Here is a 12,512-nt window from a genome sequence, read left to right on the forward strand (position 1 = left end):
GTTTACTGGTTATAATGGAAATTGTAATGGACTCTATTGGTCTCTACTGGTTGCCTATTATTGTTGTTAAATATTATTATTGTTAAAACCACTAAATCCTAATGGAACATGTCTCAAAACACACTACAGGAATCCATTATTTAATGGTTTTAATGATTAAAAGTTGATGGTTTGTGTCATGTTTGTAATGGCATTTGTTGTGGAAACCATTAGAATTTCTGTGATTTCTATTGTTTTTTTCAGCAGGGTCACTATGGGTTTTGTGATGTTATTTGCCATAAATGCAATACATTGATTGCTGTAATATTGTGAGATAGTAGCAGCTGTTTGTAGTTGTGGTGGGCCTATTTGGGAGAAAATCCAGGGCCGTTTTTTACTCCCAGTCCTTCCCTGGATACAGCATGATCATCGCTCAGTGTGTTTGCTGTTACGATCCACGTTTACTGACCAACCAATAAAAATGTGACATGAAATCAAAGCGACATGGCTCTAAAACATAAAACTGCTTACCTCACCCACATGGAAAGAACCTATATGAGGATATATGCACATATATGAAACCTATATGCTGTATATATGCCACATATAGGCGAAATTGAGGTGCATATATGTGCATATAAAGGCCATATAGGTCTCCTGTATTGCTTCTTTATATCCACAAATAAGCCCTATATGTACATACAAGATATGTCTCCTATATAGCTCATGGCAGGATCTGGTCATTTTGTAGCTCATATCTCACTTTGGCAACTGTCATACATGATGCCTAGCTCATGTTTTCTATTATCAAGGCAATAAGTAAGAACTAACTAAAAAAAAAAAAAATGCAAAAAACGTATGTGCGAACACGTGAAATTGGTATCACGTGTAATTGGCATGTTATGTATTTTAACTATGGCAAATAAGTGAGAGGAGATGGAAAGCTATGATGTCTACACGTTTTCCTGAAAAATCTACAAGGTCAATTCTTTCTTGTATGAAGATAGTGGAAAAGAAGGAAATGTATAACAAAATGGTTTGTCGTTTTTTTATTTTGTCAATCAAGCCTTTTTTCCAATTTCAAGTCACTTCCAGATTCACATTACAGCTCATACACATCCACACATTCACCGTTACATCCACCAAATGCAATGCAAAATGCAATGTTTTCTGTATTGTCTTAATGCAGTTTCTAGATGAATATGGCTGAAAGGTGTGTTTTAAGCAAACCAAAAAACGCGGGAGTGGCTAAATTTTTCCTATCCATGAATTTTCTCTGCTTTGGATGCACATGATTGACCGTGTGACTGTTAACAATGCAGTCCCCATGACGGACATGTGCATATGAAAGAACGATGCTGCTAAAAAATAAGGGGGGGTGATGTTTCCAATCAGAATTTCTTTCAGATTTAGCAGAATCCAATCAGAATCTTCCAATTGACGTGTTTACATGACGCATTTTTTATTATGATCAGCCCTTTATCCAAAATATGTGTCCAATCGCAGCTGTACTGTACTGTAAGCACTTCAGGTTCCTGATGAAGCACTATATTATTATTATTATTATTATACTGTCTTATTATTTTTGTCTTCTCTAGATGCTACATTGAAGAAGTGGCCAGCAGCACTGTAAATTCCAATAGCTTTGCTGACTCACATATAATTAGTAAACTTTACTCAAATATTAAAAAATATACTTCTTACAAGGTTTTGTTGAGTTACAGTTAATTGCAGGGTGAGTAAAACAATTTACTTAGTAGTTTTAGTGATGTTTACTTGCAACACTTAAGTAGCAACAAAGGAAGCAATGACGTTACTGCACCAGTGAGTGGCAGCAGTGCACCCAAGAGTAATAAAGAAGAAGCAAAAAGAGGAAGAAGAAGCAGGCCTTGTCAGAGCATGCGTAATAGGATTTGTGCGCGCTCAGTTTGAACGGGTGAATTGGCGCCCATTTTGCAGAAGACGTAGAAAGAAGCAGCGGCCAGACTACGGACGTTTTTAACATCTGAAGCTTCGTTACGTTTTTAAAGAATAATAAGGTAAGTAATCAAGCAAGCAACTTGTATGTGAATGTTTCTTTTCTGCTTGTCCTATTTTTTGCCAATCTAATGCATATTTACCAAATAATTATGATATTATACGGTGCTAGAAGAACACGGTCTGAACCACTTAAAACTAGCAGGTAAGTTACCACAAACCACAAAAAACTATTTTGCCTTTTTCCAATTGGATATGTTGTATAGTTTTGTATTTTACCCCGAACGGACAAACCAAATGTCTTATTTCCATGTTAAAAGTAGAAATTTAGATGTGAAGTGAAGGGTTGGCCAAGATTATCTCTTACCAGTGGCTTGTGATTGATGTGAATAAAGATTTTGAAATATATGCTTGCCCGATTTAATCGATTTAATGATTAGTGTAATAGTTTGCAGTGTTTCCTCTATGATTTTATAAAACTGTGGTGCTTTATTATTAGTAGTAACGTTAACGTTAGTATTTTTGTGTTCGTTATTAAAATTTTCTATTGTAATGTCTAGTCCATTTTTTAAAATATTAATCACAGTGTAGCTATTCATTACATTGTTACACTTTTTAGATTTTAAGATATATTATAGTGGTAAGTATTTTCTGTAATGCTTGTAAAACATGAACATATTAAGGAATGAATGCATTTATATTTTGTAAGGCAGAACTTCCTTTTAACTAAACTTTTTTTTGTCCTTTTCAGAAGAAGTGCTTCTGGTAACTGCCTCCTGAGTGGTCTTCAATTCACAGATCTTGATACAATTGAGGTGAGGACATTTTATTCTGTAGTAGTAGAGATTAATTTGTGAAAGTGTTGGCTATGATGCACCTTAAGTATTATATTGAGAGACTAAAACAACTTAAAATATATTTCCACTTTAAATAATTTCTTGCAGATACAGTGGAGCTGTCAGCATTGTATATTTTCTGCAGACAAAAGGGGACAGTTGTTAAAACATTAGCCACCACAGATCTGCAGAGTGACTTTTTTAGTGCCTTGATCGCTACACACAACGGTTTGTCACAATCTTCAAGTCCAAGAAAGGAACTGTTGGAGAGAAATTGGCTGAACTTATGCAACAAATTAATACAGCGGTGAGTTTACTGCAGCCTTAATTTTATTTATTGTAGTAAGTTGATCAAGATGTTGCTACCTATTATTATTTTAAAGTATTTAAAAGTAATGTTGGCAATATTGTAATTGTTACAAGAGTTGTGTTCTGTTTTTGAGAAACACTTTAGCTGTGGGTTGTATCTTAAGAATTACTTCCCCGTTTAGTTGCTGCACTATCAAGGAGCATTATGATAATTACGCTTGTTTAAAATGAAACTTTAAAAGGGTTAGTTCACCCCAAAATGAAAATTCCGTCATTAATTACTCAGGCTCATGTTGTTCCAAACCTGCAAGACCTTCATTCATCTTTGGAACACAATGTAAGATAGTTTAGATCATTGACAAAGTAATCCATGGGACATCAGTGGTTCAACTGTAATGTTATGAAGCTACGAGAATACTTTTTTTTTTTTTTTGCACAAAGAAAACAAAAATGACTTTATTCTAAATTTTCATCTACTGCGTCCCTTGTGGACGCGTATTCACGAGAGCATGCTAATGCATGCATGTGGTGTCGCCACACGTTTGTGTCGTGGTACTCTTGTGAATATGCATCCACAAGTGATGCAGAAGAGACGAAAATATGGGATAAAGTCATTCGTTTCCTTTGCGCAAAATAGAATAGCTTCATAAATATAATAGCTTCGTAACAATCATCTTGGTACTTTTCTGGCCTTGAACGTGGTAGTTGCCAAGGCTGCATATGGAGGGACAGAAAGCTCTCGGATTTCATTTTTGTTATTTCTTCATCTGTGTTCTGAAGATGAACAAAGGTCTTACAAGTTTAAAATGACAAGGTTTAGCAACTGATGACAAAATTTATATTAATCCTTTAACAAAGTGATTGGTACTGTAACTTCAGAATGCTGCATGATCTTGAACTTCATTTGTTTTTCATTATCTACTCCTAGAAACCAGACGTGACAGCAATGCGCACATTGGTGCTCCGAGGCCTGCCCGTCATGCTTGATGATGCCAGTACCTTCTACAACACCTGCTTTGTAAGTTCTCAGTTATATTTTATATTTATTTATTTATTATTTCCATTAAAAATGGGTTTACAAAAAAACTCATTAAACAATGTGAGTCCAGTGTACTCTCTGTCTATGTCAACCTAAAACTAGGACTTGTTATTATTATATATTCTTTGGAAGTATTACAATCATATTGCAAGCCATGTAATATGCATGATGTGATATGTACAATGTGATATGCATGAAAAGTTTCTCATGCAGTGTAAGTACTATACCTTGAATATTTATGAGTTGAGATAAAAATAAATAAAGATAAAAAAAAAACAATGCATGTAAATACTTAACAATGAATGGCTAAATTACAGTTTAGGCAGGGCAGACAACTGACAATTAATCATCCCTTTTAACATTTCCCTGTTGTAATGTTGTTATTGTTTCGTTTTCTTATAGGCATCTGATACTGATGAGGCCTGGGCACAAGTACCTGTTGGAGTGCTGACTGTCATTGATGAACACATTCCTCTCTTACCAAATCAACTATACCTTGACCCAGTTTCTACTGCCATCATTGTTGAGGGAGGTATTGTCATTGACAATCTGCAGAATCTACCACAGGCAATTTGCCTCTTGTTTGGCCTGTCATATGCTTTGAATTTGGATTACCCCAAAAACATGAAAAACACTTTCAACTTCTTTCAGAAAGTAATGCTTGGGTTGGGACAGAACAAACTCCCACCAAAACTGCAGTCACTTAAGAATCTCCTGTTAAGTTAAAACAAATGTGTAAGAATGGTGATGATTTGCATTAGATTTCAGTTTCATGACAGTGGATATTGACTGAAGTGTTAAATCTGTTGGTTTAGGATGTTACAATTACAGTCAGGTCAGGGTCTTTTTTTTTTTTTCACAAAATTTATTTTATGTAGATTTTATATAGATTTATTGTACCATCAAATGGTTTGTATTTTATTTTAAAAATTTAAAAATTTGTAAACCCCAATGCAAACTTGTGTGGACCATCCCTGTGCCTGTCAGTTCTTAAGAAGAAAAAAATACAATAAATTTACCCTTGAACTGTGTCACTGCCTTAGAGTATTTATCCAGGTGTAAGTGTATTCTTTGTGAAATTGCGAACCCCTTCTCAGTGTTTTGTAATAGACAATTGATGCACTTAAGTTATTGGAGTAATGCTTACTTGGTTTTTTTAAGGCAATCGGTTTGCATGGTTTTAACAAGTAAATTGGATTGCTTTTGAAGTAAAGTCAACTTAGAAATGTCAAGTTGCATGCAGAAAATGTCAAGTTAGCTCAACTTGCATAAATCAGTAGTTTGGAATACATCCAAAGTACATTTCACTTGAAATTATATAGTTGTTAAAAATAGTAATTCTGAGTAACCTGTACTAAAGATGAGTACATCTAAAGTAAACAATCAAGTATATGCTACAATTTAGTTTTAAGTTACTGGAACTCTCTTGTAAGTATACAATACTAGATAGGCGTTTGTTAATACTACAAACTATTCCCTTTTAACTTTACTTGGTTTTTTTAAGGCAATCGGTTTGCATGCTTTTTTTAAGTAAGGTTTACTAATTGGATTTTACAGTGAGCCACCCGAGGGCAGATAGGCACGTCTATCAATTCGAAGCTCACGGAGCTGAGAAGATCATCAAGATAATTATTTTATTTCTGTTCAGTTTTTTGTCTTATTTTTGTTCTTGTACTATATTTTTGTTCTTGTACTATTTGATTGTTCTTAAGTAAATTAAAAAATGTAAATTTCGACATTTTGGGCTTTTATTTATGTTGTCTAGCAGCTATGGATTTTAATAATTTTACTAATATATAGGTAAACATATAGGTGCATATATGCACACATATATATACATGCATATATGTACCTATATGTGTACATATATAAAATTGGCCGTTTTCCTATAATATATGTACATATATGCGCATATATGTGTGCATATATGTGTACATATATGTGCATATATGTACATATATGTACATATATTATAGGAAAACGGCCAATTTTATATATGTCACATATATTTAAAACATATATCAAAACCTATATTAAAACATATATGTTTATATAGGTTATTTCCGTGTGGGCAAGCTCTTTATCCCTTCCTCTTTCGCCGCTTCCACTTGTTTTCTCAGCACACTACAACTGCTAAAGTGATTTATCATGCTCTTTGTTCACCACTAGTGCATGCTGATGATGTTTTATTCTTCTATAGAAACGAGCGTCGTATCATACGAGTCAATTTTAGATTTGACTCCTAACTCATGTGTAGTTGCTGTGTTTGTCTCTGTGTGTCAGTAGTGAGTGATAGTGTTTGAGCAGCTGCAGGATCAGTTCAGTCTCTGTGACTCTGACTGACAGAGGTTTTTGTACGACTCTTTATCACTGTGTGAACACCCAGCTACTACTGATATAGTGTAAACTCTGACAGTAATAATGTCCAGCATCTTCAGTCTGGACTCCACTGATGGTCAGAGAGAAATCACTGTTAGATCCACTGCCACTGAATCTAGATGGAGTTCCTGACTGGAGGGTGCTTGTTAAATAAATCAGGAGTTTAGGAGCTTCTCCAGGTTTCTGTAAGTACCAGGCTAAACGATGTCCCCAAGAACTACTGTAATACACATCTGTGCTGGTTTTACAGCTGATTTTGACTGTTTCTCCTGGTTGAGCTGCTGTCGTTGAGGGACTCTGAGTGACGCTGATCTGTCCTCTACTCTCTGAAACACAACAAGAAGAAAATCAACTCAAAACTTTGACAATATACTTGAAGAAATGAATTGATATCAAACTTGTGCTCCACAAACCTTGAGCAAACGCTGTGAGAGTCCAGATGAAGATGATGATGAAGGTCATGTTGATGAAGATTGTTGTGTGTGTCAGTGATGAAGTGTTAAACTCACAGCACTATAAACACTCTCAGAGCACTCAAGCATCTGATCAATATGCAAACACACTCCACATCATTTACCTGAAGACATCAGAATTTTCTCATTTAGCATCTTTACAATTACATTTACATTTAGCACATTTAACAAACATTCATGATTTACTGCATGTTATTTAATTATATATTTCAGGTTGAGCTTCTGCCTCCAGACACTGTTTTAATGATCAGTTTCATTAAGACTCTGATACTGAGAGCATTTATGTGTTACAGATTTGAAACTTGGGTGTGGGGGGGTAAGTACTTCTACTTTTAATTTCAACTAAAAAGAATGTTTCGTCATGTTTCATTTATTTGACAAATAATTTTGTATTGTAGTGTCAGGGGCATCATGCACTCATTATTTGTGAGGGGGCACGAGTGAAGGGGGGGGGGGGTTCTCTCATGCTTGTCATGTGACCCACAGCAGCCACAATAACACTGCATTATACTGATAACTGATATAGGCTTATGTTCCTACTGGAAAAAAAAAAAAAATACACAATAAAACCATCACAGAATTTTTTTATGGTTTCAACTACAAATAACATTACAAACCATCAACGTTTAACCATGAAAACCATTAAAAAATGGTTTTCTGTAGTGTGTTTTGGGAAGAGGCGTCATGCCCATTCAAAGTGAGGGGCACGGGCCCCCTCAGATTTTTGAGCCAAGTGGATTTTGAATGCAGATCCAAAAGGCAAAACATAGCCAATTAATGTTTTCTATATTTAATACAACCACAGCTGCGTGATTAGATCGTTCAGTGCATCATATCATCAGCTGATAAATTCAAATGTGAGTTCAGATACAGACACGATTGAACAGGGCTGCATTATAACCAATCACACACGATTCTGTTGAGCTTATGAATGCACTGACCAATCAGAGGTGTTCAGACGAGTCATCTGTGTTTTCTTCACTCGCTCGATGACTAAATACCTCTTTCTGGCGAATTCTCTTGTCAGAAACAACAAAGTGCAAATGTGTTTACGAATCTGTAAGATATTAATTTCATAGTGTAAACAGCTTCAGTGATTTTAATGGGAGTGCTTGAACTCTAGACTGTCAGTGAAAATGTTCTTTGATAATGTAAAAGTTATTTGCTCTCTTTCTGTACAATGAAAGTGTTATGATTAGTAACCTAACTTGCAATGTTTTTATTCACATTAACTTTCAATGTTAAATTCACATTAAATATAAAGTCAGTCATATTAAAAATATGTTATGGCATGACACCCATAAACAGACAGGTTTTTATGCATAGTTAATAGATTACATTATTAGGTTACTTTGACCATCGCCCACTAGATCAACATAATCTATAAAGATGAGAATCAAGATATTTCATGATGCGTTTGGGAACGTTTTGAATTAAAAGTAAAAAATAAATAAAACATAAGTGCTATTGTGGCTGATCCCCCCCCCCCCCAACCCGTGCCCCCTCAAAAATAATGAGTGCATGACGCCCCTGGTTTTATCAAGCCACCAATAGAAGGCAACCAATTACCAGTAGAGACCAACAGGGTCCATTACAGTTTCCATTCTAACCAGTATAAGTCCCATTATAACCACTAAAACCATTACTCATTTTGTAATGCTGTCTATTGTTGTTTTTTTCAGCAGGGTTTATTGATTTTTTATTTTTATTCAAAATATATAATAAAATATCTCGATTCTCAAATATGTTTAAGTAAATGCATTTTGCACATTTATAGATTATGTTGATCTATAATGGGCGATGGATAATAACCTGTCTGTTTATGGGTGTCATGCCATAACATATTTTTAATATGACTGACTTTGTATTTAATGTGAATTTAATAAAAACATTGTAAGTTACTAATTAGTCTATAACACTTTCATTGAACAAAAAGAGAGCAAGGAAGGTTTCCATGATCAAAGAACATTTTCACTTCAGTCCAGCGAGTTCAAGCACTCTCAAAAACTGCCATAATAATCTGTTTACATTGTGAAATTAATATCTGACTTACATTCGTATATCTTCACTTTGTTTTTTCTGATGAGAGAATTAATCAGAGAATTCAGCAATAGCCAAAAATACATTGTACGGGTCAAAATTATCGATTTTTATTTTATGCCAAAAATCATTAGGATATTAAGTAAAGATCATGTTCCATGAAGATATTTTATAAATTTCTTACCATAACTATATCAAAACTTCATTTTTGATTAGTAATATGCATTGCTAAGAACTTCATTTGAACAACTTTAAAGGAGATTTTCTCAATATTTAGATTTTGTTGCACCCTCAGATTCCAAATGTTCAAATAGTTGTATCTGACAAATATTGTTCTATCATAACAAACCATACATCTATGGAAAGATTATTTATTCAGCTTTCAGATGATGTATACATACACTTGGGTCACATATATAGTTTACAGGACAAACTGCGCATTTCACCCAAAATTGTTTGGTGTAATATGAGTCCAAGTTTAGGGGGGCCAAGCTTGTTGACAGGGGGGCACTGAGTGTGTTTCTCTCTTTCTCTGCTGGAGTTTGTGTTTATTTGAGTGTGACGGAGGTTTTTGTACGACGCTTTCACTAGAATGAAGCACTGTGGTACACTTTTGGTGGAGGAACTGAACTGACGATCAGAAGTAAGTCTTATCTAATAATTATATATAATGTGAGAGTGTTTTAAATTAGGTTTAAGGTTGTATAAGAACATTTTGCAATAATATTCTTAATTTACAAAAATACATTATTAACAAGCTTTACTTTTATCTCACGTCACACATATATTGTAACGTTTCAGTCTGTTTTATTGATTGATTGCACCATCAATAATGACTATATTACGAGTAAGTCATATTTGGTGATATTCCTTGTTTTTTACATTTCAAACCATAAACCATATTTGTATTTAATGTTTTCACACCTAATGCTGACGTTTGAATATATTTAAATTAATTACAACATTTACATTTTTTAAAAAATAATTTCTTAATAGATTTCAATTTGTGCGTGACAAAAACGCTGGATAATACAGACAAAATCTTTAATTTCATTGGTGTCATCGTCAGGTAAAAAAAAAATAATAATCATTTGATAAGCATGTTAAAATTAATTATTTAAACTATTACATTTACATATATTTATGTTTATGACAAAACGTCCAAATGATGACCATTTTCAAAATACAAATAATATTGAAATAATCAATTATAAAACATCACAACAAAATTATCGATTTGCATTTGGAGAGAGATGTTTTATATAATCAGTTTAAGCATTTTACTTAATTGAGAAACAAATTAGCATACATTTTACAGTATATCATGTTTGCCTCAGAGAAGATATATATATATTCATACATACAGTATACAGTATCTTATACTTGATACACTGTAAAAAATAAGAATATGTAAAACTTACAGTAAAAATGGCAGCTGTCATTTAATATTACATTTAATACAGTTTTTTACTGTATATATATATATATATATATATATATATATATATATAGTAAAATAACTTACTGAAAACTAATTAACAGCTTTTTACTGTAACATTTTTATAGTCTTAAAATTCCAATCATTTTCACAGTATACATTTTTTAATAGTAAATATTAATTTAACTAATGGAGAATATTTAAAATCTTAATTGAGGATATTTGTGTATATGAATGCCAGCAGTGATGTGGAATGACAGTAAAGATGAAGTGAGAGTGATTTTCTCTGCATTATCACGTCTGCTCCAGTGAAGATTGTAGCTGCAGATGTGAAGAAGTGAGTTTTGTGTGTGTTTGTGTGTTTCAGCTGGTCCCGCAGTGAAGCCCTCCGTGTCTCTGCTGCCTCCCTCTTCTCTGCAGATCTCTGGAGGCTCAGCCGCACTGCTCTGCCTGCTCAGCTCTTACTCTCCACAGGGGGCGCAGGTGAGCTGGACGCTGGACGGGTCAGAGGTCAGCGAGGGGGTTCAGACCAGCGCAGAGAGCGAGCGGGACGGACGCTACAGCCGCAGCAGCGTCCTGAGCCTCAGCAAAGCACGCTGGGAAGGTGCAGAGCGCTTCGTCTGCAGAGTAACACATGACGGAGCTGCTCAAGAGACCTTGTTCCTCAAGAGCTCCGAGTGCTGATGTTTCTCCAGTGAAGAGCAGCAGGATTCACAGCAGTCACGTGATTTACAGCTCAATACTCAAGCAGTCTTTCAATCTGCTGCCATTGCTGTTCATTCAATAAAGCTTCTGAACGCCTTACATTTGTGTTGGACTGCATCATTGATCAGTGTGTCCTTCCTTCACTAAAGTTTCAGCTGCTGGTGATGATTGTAATAGTTGAGAACAGCTGCGTTTAGCAGTAAATGTGAACTGAAGCTCTTGGGGTTTGAACATGGTCTCTGGAGACGGAGCTGCTCTATTCTGAGACGATCAGAATCACTAAAGCTGTCAATGCAAATCTGATTTTCACCTCAAACTCACAGTTTCTCTGTTTGATCGGTTCAACGCTCTGAACTGAACAGTTTCACTTCTGCTCATGCAGTGATGAGACAGTTATGAAGTTTGAGAGGTAGTTTTAAAAGGCACATTTATCAGTATGATTTTAGTACAATCTACAAAAACAAAACACAAATACTACCAAACTCTAACAGAGAAAACATTTGTGTGTTTTTGGATTGATTTGATATCAATTCATCTCAAAACCAGAGCATAATTGACCTATCAGTAAGCCCCTCCCCTCGAACGCAGACTAGCCAATGGTAGTCGAGTATCAGTTGCACGGAGAGCAGAACTTGGACATCTTTAGGTTTCAGCGCCATAGAGAAACATTAGAAGATGCAAAGCTCTCATTGTTTTCTTTTGGGGGGGGTTATGCTTCAAAACTGCAAAACCGATGTGTCTGTGGTACTTGTAACACTGATTCCAGGTATCCTGAGAGGATGGGCAATATAATTTATTTCATTACATTTCCTGAATCCAAACAAAACAGAGCAAAATGTCCCTAAGTATTCAACCCCAATACAAATGAAGACAAAAAACGTTCATTTTCTGGTTGTCATACACTCATTAAATTACAATTTTCATCTGCTCAAGCAGAACGTTAATGTTATCTTGTGCTTCAGCAAGGTATCTCTGGCTAAAACTAGCTAACGTTAAAGTTAGTGAGTCCATGCTAACGTACAAACCTAAATAGCGGACTGTTCTCGCGTCTGTGTAGGTCAAAAACACATGAAGGTCTACATTTCACTGTTTCTTCATTTTAAACTGGTTAAATGTACATTAATTTAATCGTACTCTGCGATACATGAACAGTGTTGATCAGTGCTTGAAGTGGGCCGGTACGCACCGGTACGCAGTAACAGCACTTCTATATTTTAGCCTTTAGAGTACCTGCACTTTTTTGTGTGTACCGGTACTTCTGACATGTTGCCGGTACTCAGAGTAAAATCGCCAGGGTGTGATTAGGCTATATGATCCCATATATGATTAGAAATGAT

At 35.0% G+C, this 12,512-nt stretch overlaps 1 protein-coding gene and 1 gene segment (V, D, J or C); one reads left to right on the plus strand and one right to left on the minus strand.

Annotated features, from left to right (window-relative positions):
* The window catches only part of LOC306864846 (Ig kappa chain V region K29-213-like), a 764,502-nt gene that overhangs the window by 705,124 nt on the left and 46,866 nt on the right, over positions 1-12,512 (minus strand).
* LOC306864908 (uncharacterized protein) lies at positions 3,003-5,171 on the plus strand. The gene is made up of 3 exons (XM_079409197.1): positions 3,003-3,099; positions 4,030-4,119; positions 4,543-5,171. Exons 1-3 carry the CDS (start codon positions 3,079-3,081, stop codon positions 4,864-4,866), a joined length of 435 nt encoding a protein of 144 aa, XP_079265323.1. The 5' UTR covers positions 3,003-3,078; the 3' UTR covers positions 4,867-5,171.

The sequence above is a fragment of the Barbus barbus genome (genome assembly GCF_936440315.1).
Source record: "Barbus barbus genome assembly, chromosome: 46".
Taxonomy (NCBI): Eukaryota; Metazoa; Chordata; class Actinopteri; order Cypriniformes; family Cyprinidae; genus Barbus; species Barbus barbus.

Excerpts from the sequence above, each read along its gene's own strand:
- LOC306864908 (XM_079409197.1), top strand. The coding sequence starts at position 3,079 with ATGCAACAAATTAATACAGCG. Across the intron at positions 3,100-4,029 it reads TGCAACAAATTAATACAGCG|AAACCAGACGTGACAGCAAT; the intron begins GTGAGTTTACTG and ends ATCTACTCCTAG. Across the intron at positions 4,120-4,542 it reads CCTTCTACAACACCTGCTTT|GCATCTGATACTGATGAGGC; the intron begins GTAAGTTCTCAG and ends GTTTTCTTATAG.